This window comes from Erpetoichthys calabaricus, chromosome 16, assembly GCF_900747795.2.
Source record: "Erpetoichthys calabaricus chromosome 16, fErpCal1.3, whole genome shotgun sequence".
Taxonomy (NCBI): Eukaryota; Metazoa; Chordata; class Cladistia; order Polypteriformes; family Polypteridae; genus Erpetoichthys; species Erpetoichthys calabaricus.
In genome coordinates, this window is record NC_041409.2 from 103439624 (window position 1) to 103466464 (window position 26841).

Below are 26841 nucleotides of genomic sequence, written 5' to 3' on the forward strand. Positions count from 1 at the left end.
AAACAATGGCAGAAGGATGGCAGAAACTAAAAGGACTCCCTCCAATCCAATGCTGACACTCTCTTTATGTATCTCGGAGAGGGTGATGTGCCTGCGTTATCAAATGAAGCCTGAGCTCCGTTAGGCTCTGGTGGCTGAGAGACAGTTGTGTCTTTGTGTGAATAAGAAGCAGCTTGTCGCCTTTTTATGAAGCGCACTTCACTTCTCCGCGGTGATGGGGTCGAGAGGCAGAAGTGGTGCTGACTGGACTTGTGCTGGTTTGTCCACTGGCCGCAGCTCATCGGTTAGTTCATGGACAGCTGTTGCTGCTCTCCATTTGAGTTGAATTTATTTCTACTTGTTCTTTAACACAGCTGCATTTTTAGGTGTACTGATTGTCCATTTAGTAATTATTGTAATCTCCGTACACCTGAGAATTGTTCACAGCGCTCTGCGCCTGCACACAGTGAAGACAAAATGAAGTTGTATCTGTAACTGTAAACCACTTGGGAAACAAACTTACAACTGGGTGGGAATCAGAACTTGCCTTTCTCATTCTTTGCTAATCATAGGACTTGGTTTTGTTTTGTGATCTTCTCCTGTGCTTTGTATCTTGGATTTGGGTGATTGCTTCCTTAGTCCACGTCATGCTAAGGAAAAATTGCTGCCATAATTAAAGGAGACGGACTAGAAGAGGAGATGTATGAAAAGGAAGCTGGACTCAAAAACCGGAAAGTCAAAAGAATTGTCATCAAGGCCAAAATGTTAAAAACCAAGGTCAAAATTCAGAGCAAAAAGATCAAGAAACCAAAAGGTTTGCAGCAAAGAATCATTTTATCCGCACTCTCAGACAGCAAAGGGTCATTGCCAGTGCCTTTGATGTCAGAAGTCACGACCTCCAAGACCACACCCCCGGCAACCAGGAGCTGCATCCTAGCAACAGGAAAAAAAATGTCTGTGTCTCACATCCTGTGCCTTCAAGATGGCAGAAGGAAATGTGTCAGAATCACTGCAGGTTAAGCTAGTAAGAAGAAAGGTAAAGATCTGGTTATCGCAGTTTGCTACAGGCTGTTAGATAATAACGTATTATTTAATCAGATTTAAAAAAAGCCAAACTGAAAAGATCACTGTACCAGGAAATTCAAAAAGGAAGATAACTCAGACACAGAGATATAGTAGAAAATACAGCAAGAGATTAAAAAAAACACTCGAAATGTCAAAAGAGAAACCAAAATAAAATTTGCTAGAAAGACCAAAAGGCATGGCAAGCAGTTGTTTTCAGTCCTACTCCATTAAAAAGACGATAAAAGAGAATTTAAGAAACCCTAGTTAGGGACACGAATGGAGAAATCACTGAAAATGAGGAGGAAAAAACAAATGAACTGAACGAATATTTAACAGAAATATTTATAAAGGAAGAAACAGTCGAAGGCCTCACGCAAAAGTAAAAACAAACTCATAGATTTTAAATAGTTTGATTTTTAAAGTTCATAGATTGTAAAGTAGAATAGTCAGCTGAGCTTCAAGTTCATGATACGCTGAAGACTAATAAAACCCCTGGGCCTGATGGATCTTACCAAAGGAATTGAAAGAAATGAAAGATGTCATCTCTCAACCCTGATTAGGCCAATCTGAGCAGTCACTTCAGAAAGGAGAAACACCTGAGGACTGGAAAGCTGCAAATGTGACTCCCACCTTCAAGGAGGGACAGAATATGGATCTGCTAATTACAGAGCAGTAAGTCTAACTTCTGTGCTATGAAAAATTATGGAAACTATAATGAGAAACAAATTAGAAAAGTACCTAAATAGCAGTCATCATGGGCTTATGAGAGGAATGGCTGAGAAAAACAGAGCAACGACTTTCACAAAGCCTTTGACTCCGTCATCCCACACCAAAGATGAATTCTGAAACAAGAAGCTGTGGGCATCAGAAGTGACCTATGTACAAAACTGGAGCTCAAGCTGGTAACCGTCAGGAGACAAAGAGTACGGAGAAGAAGAGAATGGAGCGAGGTCATCAGTGGAGTCCCTCGGGGGTCTGTCCTCAGACCCTCCATTACTTTTTTCTGATTTATATTAATAACATTAATTCCGGTGCAGTAAATAAACATGTCACAAGAACAGATGACACTAAAATCAGAGGGATGGCAGACACTGACAGGCAGCAAAAAGAATTCAGAAAGACCTGGAGAAGCTTCAGACCTGAGTGAACATCTGGACAACGGAATTTAATGTGGAAAAGTGCAAAGTGCTACATGGGGAGGAACAAGAACATCAATTCTAAATACAAGATGGCAGATTCTGAGCTACAGGAAGGGACCACTGAAAAGGATTTAGGGGGTTATATTGACACAAAATAGCAAATAATATGTTGGGTTAAATCCATCCATCCATCCATTATCCAACCCGCTATATCCTAAGTACAGGGTCACGGGGCTCTGCTGGAACCAACACAGGGCGCAAGGCAGAAAACAAACCCCGGGCAGGGTGCCAGCCCACCTCATTGGATCAAATCATAAAAACCAATTAATTTAAGCCAAGGAACATTAGGGTCAGTCTATATAATGCACTAGTGAGACCACATCTGGAGTCCTGTGTGCAGTTCTGGTCACCATGGTACAAGAAGGACATGACAGCATTTGAAGCTGTGAAAAGGAGAGCAACCAAGTGCATCATGGGACTTAAGGACCTGCTGTACTGTGACAAACTCAGAGAGTTAAACGAGTTTAGTGTCGAGCAGAGGAGACAGCATGGGGACCTCATCCAAGTCTTCAAAATGCTCAAAGGCATCGATAAAGTCGATCCAGCAGAATTCTGGAGCCCAGTGGGGGCTGGCTGGGTGGTCTCGTGGCCTCAGAAGCCCTGCTGATTTTGTTTTTGTTTATCTCCAGCCCTCTGGAGTTTAATTTTTAATTTTTTTGTTTTCTCTCTCTGCCTGGCCATCAGACTTTACTTTATTCTCTGTTACTTAGTGTTGCCTAATTTTAGTTTTATATATTTTGTCTTTTATCTCTTTCTTCATCTTGTAAAGCACTTTGAGCTCCGTAATTTGTATGAAAATGTGCTACAGAAATGAATGTTGTTGTTGGTGAATCACATAATGGAGAACATCAGAGGAAATGAAGGGGGAGAGAACTTCTTTACACAAAGCGTTGTGGGAATGTGAAACAAACTCCCGAGCGAAGAAGTTGAAGCAGAAGCCCCGAGAACCTGAGGAAGCATCTGGATGAGCTATGGAGACGGCTGAGCTACGAGCTGAACAAGCAAACAAGTGGCAGACACACTGAATGGTCCCCTCCTTGTCGGATTGTCACATTTCTTAGGTTGTTTCTCCTCATTTTTTGGGAATGACCCTTTCTGTGGTTTGGTCATTGTGTTCAATTCATTGCAGGCCCACTTGTTTAAACTGACAGTGTCATGATAGGAATATACATTTTGACAAATTACTTTGAAATGGCTTATTGATGACTTTGTGAAGTGTGTGTGTGTGTGTGTGTGTGTGTGTAAGGAGTGAACGGTACACTCCTGTGGGCGGAGCTCCAGCCACCCAGCAGGCTGACCAGGGCTGGACTTGAGGCTGGAAGGACGACGCGAGTACCAGGAGCCGCGTGATTCATTGAGGACAACGTGTTTGTTATGAACACATCTGGAAATAAATGTCACTGCACAAAGGTGCAACAGAGCTGCGTCTCCACTGTTGTATGAGTCCTTGGTGATGCCAGTCTTTCTTGGCCCAGTTTGATTCTACCTGGGATGGCACATTTTGTAAATTCTCAGTAAATCCGCTTACATCCCATACTGAGTGTATAGAATATTAAACTGTCTGAACGTCCCGTTGAGTACGCATATTGATTTATTTTGGCCGTTTATCTACGACGCTACAAAGACAAACAGCCAGCGGGTTCACCTCCAGTGTGCCAATGGGAGGCCTGTAATGCAAGAGATTTGAGGCCTTAACTCTTGTCTATTAGCTCCTCGCAGGTAATGAAGCTAATGCCATTAAAGGACGAGCTTCTCTGAATCCCATTAGCATAACTCTTAATTTACACATTTCAATTCTTGTGGGTGTCTCCTGCCGAAATCACAGCTTCCTTCGTGTTACAAATGACGAGTCCTGCTGGAGCTCAGGACGGCCGCTGCTCCGTTACACCTGGAAGTGTTGTTTTCCTTTCCTTTACTTAGTATGCAAATTTAAAAACAATCTGCAACGTTAAGCCCAAATGAAAGCGAGACTTGAATTAGTGTACGTAATCCTGAATGTCATTGTCACTGATTCCCACTGAACTCCACTCTGCAATTTCAGCTCAATTCACTTCCACTGGCAAGCGGTGCACTAAACACAGAGAAAGTGCTAAAAAGAAGGAATGCGTCAGAAAACTTTAAGAGAAGAGAAACTCGTACAATGCAAAGCAGACTGCGATCGCTGGGGACAGTCGGGGCTCAAATTGACACACAAAGCAAGAAAAGGCTTCATTGAGAAGCTCAAAGCAGAAGACGTTCTGGACAGACGGCTCCTCTCCAGGCCCCTTACATTAAAGAACTGTCTTTAGCCGACCCACCTGGGGTTCAGGCTTACTGTAGGACCCCCCTTATCAGATTGAAGCCCCCCACACTCACTTCACTCACCTGGGCAGCCAGCTCTATCCATCCCAATGCTATGGGCAAAGAGGGCACCTCTGGCTTTTTTAGTATTTTTAAGGCCCATATTCCATTTTCTTTGTGCCAGCAATCACAATAATGGCAGCACCACGTCTGGAAAAGGACATTTAGAAAACAAAGAAGTGCCAACTTCAGGTGTGGGCACAAACTGACAATTCAATGAGCCCAAAAAAAAGCAAGCAAGAGCAGAGCCTGGTGGGCCAATGAAGTCTTCAGGCTTGAAGGAGGACGGTGTAGTCGGTGGGATCAAAAGTGACCCTTAAGTCTCACAGCACAATAATATTAGGCAGGCTGACATTCATGCTTTGGTTACTTTATCTCTAAATCCTTAGAAAGAAAAAGAAATCTGAATATTGGCCTGTAACTCTGGACAATGAAGATTATACTTTGTGAACACCTTTGGGGTATCTTATGGATTTTGGCCTGTTGACATCAAAACTCACCTTTAAATTTACCTTTCACGAGACATTTTATTGCAGTCGCCCCTCTTTGGGATTAAGTGTGCAGATACGGTGGGACAACTACAACTGGAAGATCGGTGCTGACCTGAAAGTGGCGTCAGTGCAGCTCAGATAGTCCTGTGAACGGGACGGCCGTGCTAAAGAGTCTCCTTACTGTAAAAAGAAGTGGCCGCTCCATAAGCAGGGCAGAGAAGTGTGGCACACAAACCACTGGTCTGCCCAACAAAGAGATGTGTGGCTCTTCTGTATAAAGCCTGGGCTGATGTTGCACTCATGAATTGATTCTCTATTTGAGTAGCACTTTCCTAAGCGACTCAAGCACTCCATGTAGACAGTGGGGAGCCACATCAACCACCACCAATGTGCAGCACCCGCCTGGACAATGAGATGGCAGCCATGCTTGCCCAGTACCCTCACCACACTATGCTGACTGAGAGGTTTAGTTTTGTTTCTGTCTTTGGTGCATCTTTAGGATTGAAATCACAAAGATTGTCATCCTAATTAACAAAGAGGGCAATGAACCACTAGAACTATCTTAAGTGCCTTGAGCACGGGAATTCAAAAATATTATTATTATTATTATTATTATTATGATTATTATTATTATAAGTTGCCTATCAGCTCATCAAGAAGTCCACATGTGACAGGAAATGAGTCCAGTGATGTTTCTTAACTGGAGACCTTTATTTAAATGCTGAATGGCAGGCAAGCGCTGGCAGAGTTGATGGATGTGGACCCTCACACTCAGGACTGAACACCATTCTTCCTTCTTGTGTCAGTAACAACAACTTCACTAGCAGCTCACAGGACTTGTTTGGTACATTTTTAGAGTTTTGCTGCAAAGTCAATTGTGTTTAAATAACCACAATTCAGTTGTTCTCACCCTGTGAGCTGGAGCCATCGTAATACGTGAGTCATACAGTCTGAAGACGTAAGGGCGGTGGGACACCGCGAGAGGTCAGCTCGGCTCACAGTGGTCTGTGCGTGGCGTAGCACCCGTGTCTGGGCCTGAGAACGCCACTCTGCACGACGTCTTTGTGGTCCACTCGTGTGTGTCGAGTCCATCTTGGTGACATCAGCTGATGTCACCCTGTGTCACCCTCCACCTGTTCTGCATAGCTGAGGTGTTGTACAAAGCGGGGGTCTCGCGCCTTTTTCATTCAAGTTCTACTTTATAAAAATGAAAGTGCTCGTGTGCTACCTACATTTTATATTTATTCAGGTATTGAATGAAAGGCCTCACATATTAGAAAAAAATGAAATCACTTCCAGATCAGTTAAAAGAAACGACTTGTTCAGTGTGAACACATCAAGTGGTTATCTTTACAAGCCGTTTAAAACTTTAAACGTCACAACGCACAGAGCAGGGTGGCCCCTCTGATCAGCCATATCAAAGACGTCTGAACAGGCCGAGCTCCAAGTTAAGTTTGTATCACCGTATCTCACACTTCTTCTACCAAAAGACAAATCCTTGTTTGAATTTTCAGTTAAGCCCAAAGAGTTATAAGATTTGGGGACGGACTTCACAGCAAAGGACTTCTTCTCAGAATTGAGCTCAATACGACAGTTAAGAGGGCGGATGTACAACTCAGAACGAGGAAGAGGACGGATCCTGCTGGACCGAAGTGACGTCACCGGGCTGCGCTGTCCTGAGAGGCGGACATCATGTCATTGGAAGGTGCGCTCCTCTGATGGTCTGCAGAAGGAAAAAAGGAGAAAGCATCAGAGGACGGCGCCAACCCCTGGCTCTATTTGATCCCGTAAAGCGTCTCTCGTGCGCACGTGTCTGACAATTGTTAAAATATTAAAAACAACGATAACTAAGACCCAGAGCTGGTGTGATGGCTGACACGGCAGTGAGTCCGCGAGAGAGGAGCACACTGGGGGGTATCCACATGGGTTCACTCTCCTCAGCGTGAGTCACTGAAGTGTTCCTCTGTCATTTCATGCCATTCATATCAGCCTCACAGACGTAGGCAGAGGCTCTCAGGGCCGCTTGGTGAAGATTCACATACCGTTAGGACCTCCAACAAGGAAGTAAATGTGGCTGAGTGTTTAGGTGGACATCAGTTTAGAGATTTATAATCTCCAACTCCACTGAACTGACACTGAACAGCTCAGCCATCTGCCATGAATGAAAGGGATGGCAATGAATGTTTCCAGCACAAAATCCAACCTGCGAACGCTGCAATCGAACTCCAGCCTCACTGGGCCACATGTTCTGGGCAGTGGGCACCAAACTAAAATCATTCTGGACCAATATCTTTAAATGCCTTTCAGACAGCCTTCGTGTCACAATCCCTCCTAACCAATTAACAGCTGTGTGTGGTGGGCTACCAGAGGGGCTTCAAGTGGAGAAGGACAAACAAACTGTCATGGCCTTCACTACACTACTGACACGTAGACCTGTCTTGTGGAAGAATCCCACCTCACCACTCTTAAGTCAGCAGGTAACTGATCTTCTATCCTACTTAAAACTGGAAAAAATCAAAGTCTCACTTAGAGGATCTGTGCAAAATTGTTTGAAATATGTCAGGATCTCATCAATAACATTTTAGAATAAACTTCCACTTGCAGAGTAGCTCTGGATGCTGGCTCTCCTCTCTTTGAATTTTGCTTCCTTTGTTTGCTTTTTTAAGTTTGACTTAATTGTATGGAATGTTATCTGCTTCTTATTAAAATTAAAATCAATAAAAAAAAGAAATAATAAAAAAAAAATGAAATTCCCATAACAGAACTCCAGTAAAAACACAAATAAAAGGAACGTTAAGATTTGTAAAAAGGGAATTTAAGAAACCTTAGGGACCCAAATGGAGAAATTAATGAAAATGAGAAGGAAATAACAAATGAACAGAACAAATATATAACTAAGTATTAATAAAGGAAGAAATAAGTGGAAGACCTCATGCAGAAGTAAAAACAAACTTTGAGCTTCTAAATTTAAAAAATAGAAGAGTCAGCTGAGCTGACCAAACTGGGATGATTACTATATGCCTTCATAAAGATAGATAGATAGATAGATAGATAGATAGATAGATAGATAGATAGATAGATAGATAGATAGATAGATAGATAGATAGATAGATAGATAGATAGATAGATAGATATTTTTTTGTGCATTACTTTTACACATTTGAATGAATTTCCTATTTCTGTCCTAATTTCTGATTTCTAATCCTGCACTACAAAGGGAAGCTTTCTAATTATTGGTGAATTTACAAAGATGACTTCACGAAACGTGAGCCACAACTCCACACAAGACCCTCACGGCCGAGCGCTGCACCTCCTCTGTGGCTCCCCACACAAACCCCAGGAGCGCCGCTCACTGAAGATCTCCGAGTCCCCGAGTGTGTTGTGCTCGGCTGGGCGGACTGGCGGCGGCTCGCGGCTCGGTGAACGTATTCCGTTAGACGGCGGCACTCTTGGGCCGACTCCGCCGCTGCCGTTTCTGTGCACTCCGGTCAGACGATTAGCTTTGGGCCTTCAGTCAGGTCGTGCCGACCGGGAGCCCAGCGACTCGACTGTGAGCTCCACGGAGCCGCCACTCTTCCAGTTGCTGAGCTTTCTGTTTTGCTTTTGCTTGATTTACAGCACATCTGTCAGCGAATCCAGCCGCTGCTAAATGGCGTGGAAGTGATACCTTTGTGAGCTCCTGTAACGATCGGGGAGCCTGGAGCCGAGGCTGACGTGCTTGTCACTTGTTATAAGCAAATCCGCGTCGGTGGTCCAAGCATGGGGGGTCGAGATGGTGGAGTAAGCGGGACGTTTGTAAGGAGGAACATCAGCCACATTGGTCCGGAATAATAATGATAATCAGTTTATAATAAAAATCATAATGCAAGCAGACTCATCCACATATAATAATTAATTATAACAACAGGGCAAAGTTTTTGTCAGCCACAGTCAGACACATCCACATATACAAGTAACAGTAACTGGGCAAAGGACTTGTCAGCCACAAAAAATAATCATAATAATCAGAACAAGTGGGCAGCCACAAATACTGTAAGCCCCCTCTACAGCAAATAATAATAATAATAATAATAATAATAATAATAATAATAATAATAATAATAACTGGGCATAGGATTGGTCAGCCACAGTCCACCACGTCCATACAGAGTCGGGGTGGATGATGTTCAGTAGCAGCCCGCCTCTGACATCCTCAGAGCAGGGTGCTGACAGGGTGCCAGTCAATCACCTGTCCCACTTCTTCACAGGCAGCCAATTAAGACTTCCCAGTTCACGTACAGCACACACACACAAACACACACACACACACACACACACACACACACACACACAGCAGGTGCTTCTCTCTGATCATTCCTGCTTCCAAAAATTAGGGTCGACTGACAATATGTGAGTGCGTATGCCCTGTGATAGATTGGCATCCCCTCTGGGGCAGAGTCCACCTTAGTGCCAAGAGCCAAGTCTTTGGAAAAGTTCAGCGCTGGATTAATAATATAATATAATATAATATAATATAATATAATATAATATAATATAATATAATATAATATAATATAATATAATATAATATAATATAATGAATGTGTATTTTTCCAGTATGCAAATCCACACCATTAAGCCTTTTTCCCAAAATGTTGTACAGGAGAAGACCACAGACTGTGCCAAAATTCAGCCACCCTTGCATGTTATTATTGATGTGTGTCCCCAGAGGCATTTTTGGGTCTTGGCACAGGCATGCAGCGCCAGGCAGTCCTGTTGGTTTAATTTAATGTGACCCTTAACTGGAGTATGTGGGATAGAAATTAAACGAGTGAACAGATGTGAGGTCTGAACACAATAAGAGAAGATGGGTGTCACAGAGGTTAGTGCTGCCGCCTCAAGGCCACAATGTCCTGGCATCAGACCTCACCCTGGGCACTGCCTGTGTCACATTTGTGTGTTCTTCCTGGATCTGAGTTTTTTTTTTTTTTTTTTGTAGGTGCCCTGATTTTCTTACCCCAAAAACCCCAAAATCTACAGTAATACATAAATATTTGGGCAGAGACCACTTTTTTCTCATTTTGGTTCTGTACATGACCACAATGAATTTTAAATGAAACAACTCAGATGCAGTTGAAGTGCAGACTTTCAGCTTTAATTCAGTGGGGTGAACAAAACGATTGCATAAAAATGTGAGGCAACTAAAGCATTTTTTGAACACCATCCCTTCATTTCAGGGGCTCAAAAGTAATTGGACAAATTAAATAACTGGAAATCAAATGTTCATTTCTAATACTTGGTTGAAAACCCTTTTCTGTCAATGACAGCCTGAAGTCTTGAACTCCTGGACATCACCAGATGCTGGGTTTCCTCCTTTTGAATGCTCTGCCAGGCCTTTACTTTCAGTTGCTGTTTGTTTGTTTGTGGGCCTTTCTGTCTGAAGTTTAGTCTTCAACAAGTGAAATGCCTGCTCAGTTGGGTGAAGATCAGGTGACTGACTTGGCCATTCCAGAATTTTCCACTTCTTTGCTTTAATAAACTCCTGGGTTGCTTTGGCTGTATGTTTTGGGTCATTGTCCATCTGTATCATGAATCAATTTGACTGCTGTATTTAGCTGGATTTGAGCAGACAGTATGTCTCTGAACACCTCAGAATTCATTCTGCTGCTTCTGTCCTGTGTCACATCTCAATAAACACTAGTGTCCCAGTGCCACTGGCAGCCATCACACTGCCTCCCTCCACCGTGTTTTACAGATGATGTGCTATGCTTTGGATAATGAGCTGTTCCACGCCTTCTCCATACTGTTTTCTTGCCATCATTCTGGTAGAGGTTGATCTTGGTTTCATCTGTCCAAAGAATGTTTTTCCAGAACTGTGCTGGCTTTTTTAGATGATCTTCAGCAAAGTCCAATCTAGCCTTTCTATTCTTGAGGCTTCCACCTTGCAGTTTACCTCTGGATTTACTTTCATGCAGTCTTCTCTTTATGGTAGACTTGGATATCGATACGCCTGCCTACCCCCTGGAGAGTGTTGTTCACTTGGTTGGCTGTTGTGAAGTGGTTTCTCTTCACCATTCTGCGATCATCCACCACTGTTGTCTTCCTTGGACGTCCAGGTCTTTTTGCGTTGCTGAGTTCACCAGTGCTTGCTTTCTTTCTCAGGATGTACCAAACTGTAGATTTTGCCCCTCGTAATATTGTAGCAATTTCTCTGATGGGTTTTTTCTGTTTTCGCAGCTTAAGGATGGCTTCTTTCACCTGCATGGAGAGCTCCTTTGACCGCATGTTGTCTGTTCACAGCAAAATCTTCCACATGCAAGCACCACACCTCAAATCAACTCCAGGCCTTTTATCTGCTTAATTGATAATGACATAACGACGGACTTGCCCACACCTGCCCATGAAATAGCCTTTGAGTCAATTGTCCAATTACTTTTGAGCCCCTGAAATGAAGGGATTGTGTTCACAAAATGCTTTAGTTGCCTCACATTTTTATGTAATCGTTTTGTTCACCCACTGAATTAAAGCTGAAAGTCTGCACTTCAACTGCATCGGAGTTGTTTCATTTCAAATTCATTGTGGTAATGCTCTGATTTTCCTCCCACATCCCCTCAGCCAAGCAGGTTTGGCTGGTTGGTGGGTCTTAACTGGCACTGTGATGGACTGGCACCCTGTCCTCAATAAATTGTTTCTTGCCTCATGGCTTTTGGTACCCTGGCGACATCAAATTTCACAAAGTGGATGTGAGAATGTTATCTGATCTTATCTTATGTGATGTTACGTTATGTTATCCTATAGTTTGCAATGCTAGAATGTGCTTCTGACAGCCCTCACCAACCCAAATGGACAAATGTGTATTAAGGACTTTTCCGCCATGCCAGTTGTTCTCCTCCATTCACATTTGCATTTTTAATGCCATCCTGGGCTCCATTTCTGACTTCCCTTCAGATTTTTCAGGTCTTCACACTTCCCTCCAGGGTAGATTTGTGTATTTTATGGACACCATACCTAGCGGTGCGCATTCTGAACCAAGCAAGCAAATCATTTCCGACTCATTTAGTCACAAAGCCTTTTCGCTTGAGTGTTTATGAACTTTTTCTCCAACTCCAGGGGCTTCATAAATCACAAACTGGTTGACAATTAGTCAGATGTCCAATATGGAGACTCATTTTAATACCACTGAGCACCTCTCGAGCTTCTGTACTGAGCACCCTAAGACTACCTCACTCGGGAGATGCGGGTTTGAGGCGCTCAGTCCAGCGTTTTCCCTCTTGCTGTCACCCTAGCGGTGGACGTGCCCCTCGCGGCCCAGCAGACACCATGTGCTGATATTTATGGCGTTTGCAGGGGTCATGTACTCCGCAGTTTGCTCACACCCTGTCTCATCCTCAATTAACGCGGCTCGTGTTTTCCACAGCTGGTCACTTCTTTTTTCTGTTTCTTAGCTGAGAAGTACACTGAAGTCAATTCTCAGAATTGCAAATTATTCAGCGTTAAATCGAGGTGTCAGCAAATCCTTCTCAGAAGCAGCACTGTGAGAGTCATCAGTTTCGCTCACAAACGGATCTCATTTAAGAAAAAGAAATAAATAAAAGGGAGCCCAAAGGGAATTTGTCAAGGAAGAAACCGTACACCGCCAAAGCTGCTGAATGTGGAAAAAGGAGAAGTGAACGGAAGGGCAACGGATGGGCCATTCACGCCAGGCCCGGAGGGGTGCATTCTGGGGTCTGGGAGAGCCTTGCAGCAGTGTAAATCCCAGGCTGGGCACCACCCTGGGGAGGGTACAAACACAGGTGGTCGGACGGCGGGCAAACAGAGAAATGGCCTTGTGTGGATAAGAGAGTGAAGAGCATGGCATAAAAATGAAGTGAATTAGAAAGATGGATAGAGGTGTGGGGCACCTATGAAGTATAGACAGATATGAAAGGTGCTATATGATAGATAGATAGATAGATAGATAGATAGATAGATAGATAGATAGATAGATAGACAGACAGACAGACAGACAGACAGACAGACAGACAGACAGACAGACAGACAGATAGATAGATAGATAGATAGATAGATAGATAGATAGATAGATAGATAGATAGATAGATAGATAGATAGATAGATAGATAGATAGATAGATAGATAGACTTGGCAGCCACACTGGTGCTTGGCACGGGTTTTGAAAGCCATTCTTAGGTCATTTAAGGTCTTCAAAGGGTTTTATCATGGAATTTAATGTCCCTGGTGGCAAACCAGAGCCGACAGAGAAGCTCGTTACAATCCGAGAACACCCACCATAAATGAGCCCCAAAACAGTCTTGGGGTGGTCTCAGAGTGCGGTCCATTTCCCATTGGTGGTCTTTGGGCTGAGCCAGTCATCTTTCTGATAACACGGCTGTAAGATGCCAGCCATGCTGCTCAGTTTTGATTTCTTCTGCACTCCTTCCCCCTCGTTGCTCTTACTCGTTCCTTTTCTCTTTCTTCCTTTTCACATTTCTTCACACTCTCATTCTCTTCTCCATCCCACCTACAGTAAGTCCTTCACTATTTAGGACTCTTTTCTTAAGTCTACCTCGACGTCCACCTTGAGAAGTGAGTGACTCCTGGTAACAGACATCCCTTCATTCCATGTGGGCGCCGATGCCCGTAGCTTCTGATGTGTCTCTGTGCCATAACACCATCTTAGAGGTTTTATTGAGGATCATTGGCCATAAACTGAGACTTTGAAACGTGAATCCAGTAAGGGCTGAACATTAATCTTGCAATGCAATCTTTACTTCCAGGTGGTTCTTTGATGACACAAGCCACAGGGTCTTCAAACCCACCCAATCCAGTCCAGGGGGCTGCATGCCCAGTAGCTTCCAGTGAGCCCAATGTGGAGCCGAATGGATGAACTGCCACCCCATTGCATGTTGTCCTGGAAGATATATCATCATTTTTGACACTGCAGAGACTGGCTGTCTCTATTCTGTTTTATATTTTAAATTTTGCACAAACAAACTTTGATTTGCTATAAATCACAGCAAACTAATTTACAAATAAATTTACAGGACCCCTGAAGGCCACTGCTCTAACTAGTTTACACTGAAAGCATCCGCTCTAAACGTTCTTCCTGTCTTGTCGACTAATACCTTGTGACCCAGATATGTCGGTACATTTGTTTGTGTTTTGTTCCCGTCGTTTATAACTTTAATGCTCGTGTCTTGTTCTCTAAGTAGTTTATGGTGCTTTTAGTTTCAAATGGCCAGACAGTTCACAATTTAATAGAATTTAAAAGAACGGGTGACAGAGAGGCTTTGGGGCGGAGCCATCCATCCAGCACCAGGATAGCTGGCCAATCACAGGTGGGTAACATCACATGGTCCGGAACCCCACGTGTATTTTTGACATAAAAACTGTCCATGTGAGGGATCAGAGAGTGACAACAGAAGAAGTGACATCAGAGACTGAGACGCGTCATAACAGAGAGACACCATTGCATTGGGACGTTGGAGAAGATAACTCTGATGGGTCACCCACCCAGGACAACACCCACCTCTGACATTGCTGATTTATTTTCACTAAGCTTTCTAAGACTCCATGCATCAGTCTTTGCTATTAATTTAGATTTGTTATCATTCTCTCTTCTACTGGAATTATTCTCCTTTAATAAACCGCTCATTCAGTCATCTCTGTGCCATCTGCTGCTTGAGGCGATGGTGAGGAGCGCCATTTCTGTCCTTCAGCCACTGCAGTGGGCTTGTCTGGAGAGTCCGGCCTTGGCTTCCACTGTTCTACGTCAGGATTCTTTGGGTCTGATGGAGGGAGTCGGATGGCATTCAGCAGATGTGACACGACTTAACCTTTGACACAACTGTAAAATGTCGGGTTCCCATTGCAGTGCAGCTCCTGAGGTCCTCATCTCAGACCGTGTTTGGCGCAGTTGGTACACACACTACAGTTTTCTTTCAAGCCTTACAGAAAGATAGTGAGGTCGTTGCTCTTAAATATCCTGATCTTCGTGTGGATATTTAGGATGTTGTATCTCCAGATGTTTTTCAGGAACAGCAAACACTTGATTTACTTGGCTAACTCTGCTGTTAATTTCAGGATTGCAGTCACCATTTGTCATAACCTTACTAAACAAACTCTTTGACCTCCTCCAGGGGTCTGCCATTCACTGTAGTTGGGTCTTCCACTCAGGTGTGTTCCGCGTATTGACTTGAAGGCCTTTGGTTCTGGTTGTTTTGATGAGGTGTTCAGTCTTCAGCAAAGTGTCATGGTGCCTGCTTGATAGCAGAGCAATGTCATCTGCATAATCCAAATCTTCTGCATTGTACTGGGTGTCCATGTTATCCCCTGTCTTCGTCCCCCTGTGATGATGTGTATAACCAAGGAAAACGTCAGAGGTGAGAGGATGAGCCTTGCTTGATGCCAGCTCCAGCCTGGAATGCTTCTGCCATTTGGCTCATATGAATGACTCTGCACTTGAAGTTCTCAGGCACTGACCGGATGACGCTGATTGGCTTCTGCCATAGAGTCACAAGGTCTTCCACTGGGAGACCCGAGGTAGGCTGCCATTGCAAAGTCCACAGTCACAGCATAAAGCGGGTTGTTCCATTTATGGGATTGCTCAAGTATCTGCTGGAGGATGAGATGTGCTCAAGACGAGATTTTCATTTCCTGAGGCCTACTTGTTGCTCTCAGAGTACGGCATCCACTGTTGCAGTGATCCGTTGGAGGATCATGTGGCTGGTGAGTGACTGTGTGGTGACGTCGCTCCAGCTGTTACCCAGCTCTCTCTTCTTTGGAAGTTTGATGATGATGCCAGTCTGGGAGGACCTCCTCACTATCCTACATCTTCTGCAGGATATGTTGAGGACCCATGGTGGCACCTTGGCCTTATAAACGCCACTTTCTACATTTTGTCTTAATAACTAGTAAAGTGAACATTAGGGTGCCTGGTGATGGGAAGACGGCCATTTGCTCTAATCTTTAGGCTGAGGAGGGCACTGTGATAGAGCAGCAGTGCGGTAAAAGTGAGACATCCCTGCATGGTAAGCGCCCCATAACTGAAACGCGTATCGGCCTTCGTGGGTTTGGGGCACCAGAGTGGTGTTTAGGTCTGGGGGCACCTGTGTGTTGTTCGTGCTGAAGACACTGAGGCCTGATGTGCAGTAATGATGAGTGATGGGCCGTGCAAGCTGATTCATGATCAGTGACCAGGTCTGTGTGAGTTAAGCTTAAGGCACTCAATCCAGTGACGAACGCGGCCAGTCTCGTCTCACTCATTCAAATATAAAACAAGTGGCACACCCCTGCCCACACCCAGTTAACACAGCCTGCACTTCAGTGGGACGTGGGTGGCAGTGGAACACCAGAGGACCAAGTAAACCCCAGACAGGCCAGGATTTGAGCATCTGTGAGGAGTTTGCATGTTCTGCCCATGTCCACCGGGGCTTTCATCCCAAAGCTGTGCAGGTTTGGTTAACTGTGAAGTCATCTGTTAAGGGAAAATGTGGGGGTATGCGTAAGTTTGCCACGCGCTGCCTTTGAATGTGCCCTGCACTGGATTGGTAGCCCATCCATTTGGCTTTGAAAAGCAGGTTACATTAGATGGATGGATGGATGGATGGATGGATGGATGGATGGATGGATGGATGGATGGATGGATGGATGGATGGATGGATGGATGGATGGATTTCTGGGCTTTTTTCCTTAAACAAAGTGTCTCCTTAAATCCTCAGAAACTGAAAACGAGAAGCACCAGTAGGCAAACAAAGAGGAGGAGGACGCCCTTCTACATCAGCATGTGCCCCCCTTCAGATAGCAGATAGCAGCTTCAGGAGACCGGGCTCAAATCCGGGCCTGGTCACAATCAGCCCACATCTTCTGTCTGGGGTCTTCTCCTCTCCTACATCCCAAACACATGGTTTAAGTTTGCCCTTCAGAGTTGCAGAGCAGAGACTCTCATCCATCAAGTCTCGGATAATGAGGAATGTCAGCCGGCCATTTCTCCTCTACATTGAGCGGGCAATTCCAACTTTTCAAGCTGCTCCCAGGCACAATTAAGTAAAGCTAATGTTTTGACATTTTCTACCAAACGGTGACTTTTAACCTTTTATTTTATACATGAGGATGGGTCTAAAGAGAAATGTGGCAGCTGGCACTAGAAATGTCACAGAGCGTTGTCTCACCACACAGAATCAGACCTTTAAAGCTGGTGTGTGGGGGGACACAAGAGCCCCAAAGTACTTACAGCCCTGCTGGTGGGGGCTGTGAAATGGCCTTTAAATCAGGACCTCCAGGATGGCGTCCAAGTCACTCACTGGGCCTAATGTTTGACGGAGTGTCCCCCGAAGCTGTCACAAATGATTTGGTCAAGTTTGGTCCCAGCAGCCATCTCAGCAGCATCAGGTGAGAATCAACACCACGGAGGACTCCTGTTCATCGCAGGACCTCCTCACACTCACCTGACACACACGTCCGCGTTATGAGAGGACAACCAAAGAAAACTCTGTGCAGGAGAGCAGGCACATGCCACACAGACAGTCGAGTGATCTGAGCCAGGGGCACAGCCAGGGCCAAGGTGCTGCCCAGCGTTAAATCAGGTTGCGATCATTTGGCAGAGCTGCTCTCCAACAGGATGGCATCACATTGCAGGCTTTCATCTTTGTGTGCCAGGTGGGATGGCATAGAAACCCCAGCAGAATTGTGTACACGTCAGGCCTGAGGGGGGCGCTGTTGAGAAGGTAGCATTATCATTGAGGTTCGGGTCTTCACTTAGAACAGCTTGGCCAGTGATGTGTCTGCACAGCACATGTCGCCCTTGGAGTTGGTGAAGATGGCAAATCACACAATCACTCGACAACTCCAAGGGATTCGACTGAAATGAGCTGGCAGTTACAGGGCACACCTTCAGCATCGGCCAGAGTCCCACCTGGGGAATTGTGAATGTTCTCTGCATCCACTTGATGAAGACGTCTTGACTGGTTCACTGTGCCATCCCCTCCTGAGCAGTTCCATGCCATCTGAATAGGAGTCCGCCACCTGTGACTCAAAGGGGGCTCGGATAAAGCACTAAAAGAGACTGAAGAGTAAAGTGGGCCTATCAATAAATGTTCAAAAGTCACGGCAGAGGAGGCCACACTGCAGCTTGGCTTGAAATCCTCTGCCAGTTATTGTCCACTTAGAGATTTCCTCTGATGTCCCCAAAGATGGTGACTCTGAGTGCCCCCTGTGATGGACTGGCACACCATCTGAGGCCGAGTCCTGCCTTGTGCCTGCCTTCCCATGACTAAGCCAGTTGGAGGAGCTTGTGAAAGGGTCACCTTCTTGACACTCGGTGTTTGCTTTGTGATCTGTTGTTACAGCGTCGTCAGCAGTCCCAGTGGCCTTTGCAGTGGTAACTGGGGGTCCACATTAGTGCCCCTGTGTTGGCTGACCGCTGAAATCTTACTCTGGCCCTGTGGGACATTGCGCTGCAGGAAACAACAAGACGTGAAACCTGAACAGGGAACAAGACATGGCGGCTTGCCTTGGCGTCACACTGTCCACACCTTGAGCACTGCGGGCACTGCCACTCTTTTACTTCCCTCGCTCTAATTTCCTACCAATGTGTTGCTGCCTTCTTTCTCATATCCTCCCCATTGCATTCCCGGTTGGATGGCCTGCTGCCACTTCCCATCTTGCCCAGTCCACTTCACCCAGCATGCGCCCACTCACTGACCCCTGACGGCTGCTCAGTAGTGGGCACTGAGTCATTTACAACACCCTAATATGTTATTTTTCATTATTTTTAGGGAAGGCCTCCCAGAATTTTGATTTTCAGGCTTTCCGGCATCAAAGGGTCAATTAGATGGTCCCCAGTATTTTACACCTCGTTAATATTCCATAGGCACACACCTTACCACAGTAAGAAGAGCTGCGCCACCAAGCTCCAGGCACTCGGGCTCAGCTGTGCCCAGTCCTCCAGCCACCTTGCACATCCCTAACTCCTGCTCATCAGGCCATTGGCCCAACATAAATGGCACACTTGGATGGCATGAGTCCCCAAGATCTCCAGGCAAAGGTCACTGGAATGAGTCTCTGGTCATGTGACCTGATAGTGACAGGCAGGGCACACCAGAGAGTGCAGAGCCAGGCTGGCAACAAGAAGAAAAGGAAACATGGAGAAGAGAATGAAGGCAACTGGGGCAGAGAAAGAACAAGCGGACACTGAAGAAGTGCTGAAAAGTCGCTAATATATGGAAATGAGGGGTACAGGGCATGGGGTGGGAGAAAAAGGGCACCACAGTGCAAAAGGATCCAATCAGACAAACAGCTGAGGGGCAAGAAGGGGGCTGCGGTGGGTGAGACTGAACTGGCGGAGAAGTGAACAGAGACAGCGCTATATGATAGATCAGCCTTCCCAGCATTTCACCATTCCGTGTCATTGGCACTCGTGTCTGCTCCGCTCCTTGCCATTTGTCATAATTAAGGGAACAAAGTAGGCAGAAAAAAAGAGCAAAGGACAAAAACATTTAAAGGTGCAGCAAAATGTCGCATAAATGTAAAAATCCAACTGTTGTGCTTTTCTGATTGCACAATAAAAGAAAGAAAATAAAAAGCAGTTGACAAAATTAAACCAACGAGAGGGCAAAATACGGCTGACTGGTAAACTGGGAGACAACACCCTCAGCGTGTCACAGGGGGCTCCAGAACTGGGGAGATAAACACCGTGGGTGGGAAAGGCACTATATTGAGAGTCCATAGGAACAACACTACAACAGATGGAGAGACGGGCCAGCAAGGCTATGAGGTGATGTGACAGTGACAGTGACAGTGACACGTAAATAAGAAAGGCAGACACAGAGAGAGAGGAAAGGCACGACGTTGTAGCGGGGCTGCATACTAATAGTAGTGTTGTCAATGTTTGTGCTGAGTGCGCTTTGTTTCCATTGTCCCGTTTGCTGTTTAATGTGTGCGTCAGTGAAAGTCGTCCCCGTAAATTCAGGGGGGATGGATGGTGGAAAGAGACCGCAGCCCCAAGATGGAAAACACCTGTTTATAGTCAATCAGTTACATCTGGCTGAGCCCCATATAAACAACGAGGAGAGAACAGGGAGGAGAACGACGGAGATTACATTTCACGACGACGCACCCTCTTTACCGGCTGTTCTCCACATCGCGCTTTTATAGCCAGTTTGTTTTTCATTCCGCCGGACTTCCTTCAAATCAGTCCTCACCAGAGACCTTGGGGTCGGACGACATCATCCACCACACGCCGAGGATTCACGGTGAGGTTGCTGCATTTTATCTTATCTGTTGATCGGTCATCCGCATTCAGGACAGTCGTGTACTCGGACTCCACTTCTCTATCATTGGCATTTCTGTATTCATTCATAGTTGTTTGTGTCTTGTGTTTGTTATGTTACTGGGACAAGGGGGGGTTTGTCATTATATATATATATGGTGTTAGCTTGGTGGGGGGATATACATATCTACATCTATACTTATTTTCTATGTGTGAAACTTGCATTTTTGTTATTGTTTCGTTTCATATATTAATCCACCTGTTATTACATATCAGCTTTTGTGTGCTTATGTTTATATGTAATATTATGTGAGAGGTACGGCTTGGTACTTAGAGATTAGCCTCACCAGTTTATCCAGGCCACAGGTCTTGGCTGGGTAAGGGCTCGGCCGTTACAAAGTGACACACAAGGCATTGGGTCAGTGGAGCCATCAGCTGAGTGGCACGTGGACTGAGTGACCACCTCACAATTCACTTGTCAGCTCGCCCAGCCTTTCTGGGTGCCCCCCGAGCTCGATGTGCAGGTAGTAACAGGCTAGCAGAGCCCTCAGAAGTGAGGATGCACACAATGCCACTTTACTGAAGTGTCACGTAAAACTCAAACCTGGACAAGACCAGGGGCCAAGCAGGACATGTAAAGTCACCTTGGACACTTTCTGAGTGTCAGTTACAGCCAATATTTGAATTGTTTGTGTAATAATAATAATAATAATAATTCATTACATTTATATAGCGCTTTTCTCAGTACTCAAAGCGCTATCCACACAGGGAGGAACCGGGAAGCGAACCCACAATCTTCCACAGTCTCCTTACTGCAAAGCAGCAGCACTACCACTGCGCCATGTGGCACCTGCCATTGTAAATCAAAACTACCAACAAGAAAAGATGAAATGAAAATGAACTGCTGGGGAAGACCTGGGATCAGGAAATGAATGAGAATGAGAATCCGGCCTGGGCTGGCCATCTTGCATTGGACACAAGGCAGCAGGTGACCTCAGCTGTGCCACCTGTCCTTGTCGGGTCACACACCAGCACCTGATGAAAGTGAACACCGAGAGGACCTGCAAAGCACACATGACAGGGGGATCCCTGGGACTTGTTTTTGAGACCCCTGCTTGTCCTCACGTCATAACATTACTGGCCGGGATTTCAGTGGTGCCACCAAGAAGGAAGTGAACCCTTTGATGTGACGGTCGACACGCTGCTCTGCTTTATTTCCACACTGAATGCCCGCTTTAGATGGACTGGTCGCTCAGTGCCCACCCCACTCCTGTTCACTGAGCTCTGCTCGCTGTCATGAGACTCTGGAAAGCCAAGCACACATGGTAGACCTTTGGAGTCTGAAGGACTGAAATTGTCACAGCATTTCATTGACTAACCCACTCAGTCCAGACCAGGGTCACATGGACTGGTGCCAGTCCCACTTGGCATCAGCTGCAAGGCAGGAACAAACCCTGGGCAGGGTGCCGGTCTATCACAGGGCACATCAAAATTGTCACCAAAACACAAAAACAGAATCCCAGCAGGACTGTTCAAACTCTTCGTTTTCTCTTTAATCGAGGAAGCCCAACTCCAAAAATAACTCCTGCTTATTTATGAAAAAGTAATTTTATACATGAAGAAATGTGTCTGGCATGAAAAAGGAACGAGCTGGCACTCCGGCTGATGCAATGATCTCTGTGTGGGGACAGGAGCAGCTTGTGGGGGTCCGCATCATTAACAAAGACGTGGACATCTGATTGGTGGGGATCCATGGGGGTGGAGCCGCTCAAAAACACCTTTGCATGAAGGTGACCGAGAGAAGCCCATAAATGTTGCCCGCTACCCGAGGATGGGCTGCTTAGAATGGCAGGTGAGGAGCAGAGGTGGCATTTGCCCAAACGTCAGAACTAATGTGACAAATGAAGTTCGTTCTAAAATTAGCAGGTTGTGGCACTGCTAGTTGACGTGGCATTAGAATTAGAGTGCCATACAGCAGGAGAGCTGTGATGATTCAGCCCAGCAATCGTGCCCGTCCCATTCAATGACACCAGAGGGCAGTGCTGGTGATCAGGGCAGTTGGGGGGTCTTCATCAGCTGTGTTTTTATGATTCGTAACGTTGAGAATGTAAGCAAAAGTCCCGCTTAGGGCAGGGCTGCTACTTTTAACTTAACACGTTTTGCAGTTTTGTTTGTCCAGTGCCCACTTTTCTGTGTGTCATATTGAGAACAACATTAGCGTAAGGTGGGCATTGCAAACATGTGACTGTCATTCATAAAAATCCACCCCCTGAAGTGTCACATCATTAAGGACGACACATTTCAAAATGCAAGAAACTAAGGACTGCTGTTAATGGACAGACAGACAGACAGACGCCTCTCAGCCATCCTGGATCTGTGATGGCATCTTACTGGGCAATAGTGGTTCTGATTGCCTGACAGAGTGCCATGTCATTTTAGGCAGGGCTCCTGGCACATGAAATTGGACATTTTAAGCTTTGAAAAAGTTCTCATTTATGGACAAAACCGAAATCTTTAATGTGGTGTTGGCTAGCAGGACTACACAAAGTTGAAGAAGACCTGACCTGAGCCTGAGTGCTTGACTACAGAGAAGGTCCTTTTTAAATCAGGAACCTGCTGGGATTTCATAAACCTGTTATGGAGCCTGCTGTGGGTCCAAATAAGTGAAGGGTCGTTCTGGAACTTTCACGTAGATGGCTCTGTCAGAAAGCAAACATAGTGCCCGTGTGGCATCGGTGTGAAGACCCTCTCTGGCAACTTCATCTTTATGAGAGCACCTTACAAGTCGCCATGTGCTTTGCTTCACTCGGAATAAAATCGGTGCAAGCCGAGAGAGGAAAGGCGCTATACACTTGGAAAGAAGGATGAAGAGCACACCAGTCATAATGGGTCTAATCACATCATCATCATCCTAGTAATAATAGGTATGGTGGTGTTTTACATGGTGTACACGTTTATAAAGGGGGAGGACATTTTATTATTATTATTATTATTATTCCACCCTAGCCCGCCCCATTACAAGCTCAATGGTCTTTTCCACGTGGCATAATAAGAAGCATGTAAAAGAAAATCTAAAAAATTTCAGCTTTATTTTCAAATAATGCAAAAAGAAAACTCGCACTTTCAAAATGTCACCTTGAAACGGTAATAAATAGAATTAAAGCAAGAAAGAGAGGACGCAGCGCTGTCCGCACGGCTCGGGCTCTTCGGTGCCACCTCGGCGTCCCCGTTCCGTGTGAATGTACAAGTATGGCACTTGAATACACGAAAGCCCCCCCACAGAGTCGCTCACTTCCCAGGCTCGGGCGCTGGCCGCTTTGGTGTGTAACTCGTTAAGGAAATGCCGGCACCCCCGGCCGTCTGCCTGCTCCGCCGTGCGCTGTGCCTTGCGATGGGAGAACAACTACAGTACGTTAAGGTCGGTGGTGTGAAAACAGGCAACGACAACGACAACAAAAAATAAAATCCGTATAAAAATGAAGAAGCCGAGCTTTGTTACAATGGACCTTCGGTGAAAAATACAAACAGAGTAAAGAAACGAAAGTCCCCAGACCACCAGCGCGACAGCGGCCATTCGGAGGAGGTGGCGGCCGAAGCTGCGTGGCGAGTGGACGCCCCTCCAGGTGTCACGACGTAGTGCAAAGTACAGAACTTCTTGGTTTCAGGAGAGAACTTCTGAGTGAGTGTGAGGAGTGCAGTACGCCGTCCCCAAAGTTTCTGTACGACTCCAAACTTGCCATCGGGACGACACTGCAGCTGACGGTCCTTCCCTTTCCCCGAGCTGCCGTCCCGCGCCCGTTGGCTTTTATGGCGGGGGGGGGGGGGGGGGGGGGTCTCAGACGTAGGCAGAATCGCTGGACTGAGTCCGACCAAAATTAGGCACGCTCATTCTCGGGAGGTCCTTGTTTCGAATTTCGTAAATGGATTTCCTTCTGGCCTGCACCCCCCTGACTGCCATTTTGATCTTTCTCCATCCCAAATGATTCAGTTCTGCCAAATTAAGGACCACGCAGAGCCCGCTCACGGCGAACATGAACACCAGAAAGACCGTCTTCTCCGTGGGCCTGGAGACGTAGCACTCGACGTCTTTTATGCAAGGGTACCGGACACACTCGTACACCGAGGGCACGTTAAATCCATAGAGGAAGTACTGGCCGACCAAAAAGCCGATCTCCAGGGCGTTTCGGAACACCACCTGGATGATGTAGAAGCGGGAGATGCCCTCCTGCCGCCGCATCTTGGATTTGGTCGTTCGGAGGGCTGAGTTGGGGATCTCCTTGACCTCCAGGCAGTCGGGCTCCGTTTCTTTGGTTAGGTTTTCGGTGTTCTGGAGCACGCCGTTGACGATGGTGTTCTTGATCTTCTTGCTGTCTTCGCGCTTCATCGAGTCCTGCTCCTTGTCCAGAGTGAGGAACACGGTGGAGTACCTCCGCTCCTTCTGCTTGGCGGACTGGTGCACCGAGTACGTGATGAAGCAAAGGCTCGGGGTGCACACCATGATGATCTGGAAGACCCAGTACCTCATGTGGGAGATGGGGAAAGCCTTGTCGTAGCAGGCCTGGTTACAGCCCGGCTGGAGGGTGTTGCACACGAACATGGTCTGCTCGTCGTCGTAGACCGTCTCTCCAACTATTGCCACGATTAGGATCCGGAAGATCACCACCACCGTTAACAGGATCCTGAAAACAAACAGACAGAAGGCACGTGGGTACAGAACATCAGAAGCCAGACTTTCTTTTCTCGTGTGTTTGCTTTCATCCGTCTCCCGCTGGCACTAAATCTCCTGCCATTTATGTAACATTTGCCTGCCAAGCGGAGCGCCCAGCTGATCTCCGGAGCTGTCCGGTGCTGAATTGCTGCGCGCTTAGAGGTGCCCACGAGAGCAGGCGAGCCCGCCGCGTGCCATCTGAGCGGACGGCGCCGTTTTCCACTACCCACCGTGTGTCCCGTGGCTATCTCGTGCCCCCGGCACTCTTTGACGGCTTTTCCCGTCCTACAAATGGCACGCGACTTTAACTAAAAAAAAAAAAAATGGCCCGAAAAGTCCCGTCGGCGAATGTGCGATCAGCCAGCCGCCCGAGCATCCCAAGAGGTGAGCCGATCTGAAGTGCACTTTCACCGACAGCCAGGCGAGAGCACGTCGGCGCTCTGACAGGGCTGCTTACCGGCCGCCGTCTTACCTTCCTATCATCGTAGAGTGCTGCTGGACCGCAGCCTCCAAGAGTCGCTCCAGGATGGTCCATTCCCCCATGTCTGTTCATCCGGAGATGCGGGGCCAGCGCTCGGCACGAATCCCTAGCCCGGCTTGGGAAAGTCTCTTTCGGACACCGCCGAGGTCTCAGCTTGCGGACGTGTCGGCCCCCATGGGTGTCTGCGGCTGGAGCGCCTTCTCCGTCTCTCAAGTGCCGATTACTGTAAGCCCTCCTATTTTCGATCTTCAGATCAGCACGCTGAGCCGCGCAGCGTCTGAATGGAGGGAGGGAGGCTGGATTTAATATCTTGCCAGCTCTAATCTGCGTGCCTTTAAGTAGTCTCATCCTGCGTCACACACAGACAGGTTGGTGGAGAGCTGCCAAAACACCAGCATTCCTCATTTTCATTAAACTCTCTGGACACTGGTACCAGATTAATCTGTAATAAAATGATTGGCGATAATCCCCGCGCACGGGGCGGGGGGTCTCCCTCGCGGTAGCTCTGGGTTTTGGCTTTTATTTATGGACTTTTTAACGGTGGCAGACAGAGTCAAGTCCGAGCGGCTCTCCGAGGGGGATTACACGGGGGGTGGGGGGGGTTTAAGGCGACGGCCCGTGCGCGGTGCGTCCTACGAGACCGGACGGCGTCCCCGCCTCGCTGGCCAGTCAGCGCTTTGGCTTCTGCTTCTTTGGAGCCCTTTGAGCTTCGCTAGCCACAGCCATTCGCTCCACTGACTTGTAAATGTGCTCATTTGTTCAACAAAACACGCAGATGTCTTTGGTTGCCCGCCGGCGTTGTCATTCGCCTCCTGTGTAGTCTTCTTCAGCACAGTGGGCGCTTATTTGGCCAGCAGTGGGAAAAGGCAGTGTGGCATTTAAAATGCAAATTCGACGTCTGTTACATTTGCACAATCCATGATGTTAATAATAAAAATTACGATTGTAGTGCTATTAAAAATAGTACTGATAATAACGATAATCGAAGGATAGAAAACTTGGTTTACTTTACATGGACTTGGTCTCTGCCATCGGTAGATGAGGTGAAGACGAGGACAGCGCGAAAGGCGACTTTGGCTTCTGCGGTCTTTGCAGCCAAGCTGCGCGCTTACAGAAAGTCACCTCGCTTCACGTGCACCGTAAAACGCCATCCATTCTGTGACTTTAACGGGACACCGATTGTCCGGCTGAGCCTTTACGATGATTGGCTAAATAAGACGACAGCTTTCATCCACCCCGTCCATTTTCCACATATGAGACTGAGTAAACATTCATGAGCCGGCGTCCCGACTGGGAATCGCTCCAGCTCTGTAATAATGTGATTGTAATTCTTT

General features: G+C 46.5%; 2 protein-coding genes across 2 annotated transcripts in view; both read right to left on the bottom strand.

Annotated features, from left to right (window-relative positions):
• The window catches only part of aqr (aquarius intron-binding spliceosomal factor), an 869120-nt gene that overhangs the window by 690815 nt on the left and 151464 nt on the right, over window positions 1-26841 (bottom strand). The gene's annotated exons all lie outside the window — the stretch shown is intronic.
• Window positions 24134-26410, bottom strand: gjd2b (gap junction protein delta 2b). The gene is made up of 2 exons (XM_028821539.2): window positions 25499-26410; window positions 24134-24997 (listed from the first exon to the last, which is right to left on the bottom strand). Exons 1-2 carry the CDS (start codon window positions 25567-25569, stop codon window positions 24154-24156), a joined length of 915 nt encoding a protein of 304 aa, XP_028677372.1. The 5' UTR covers window positions 25570-26410; the 3' UTR covers window positions 24134-24153.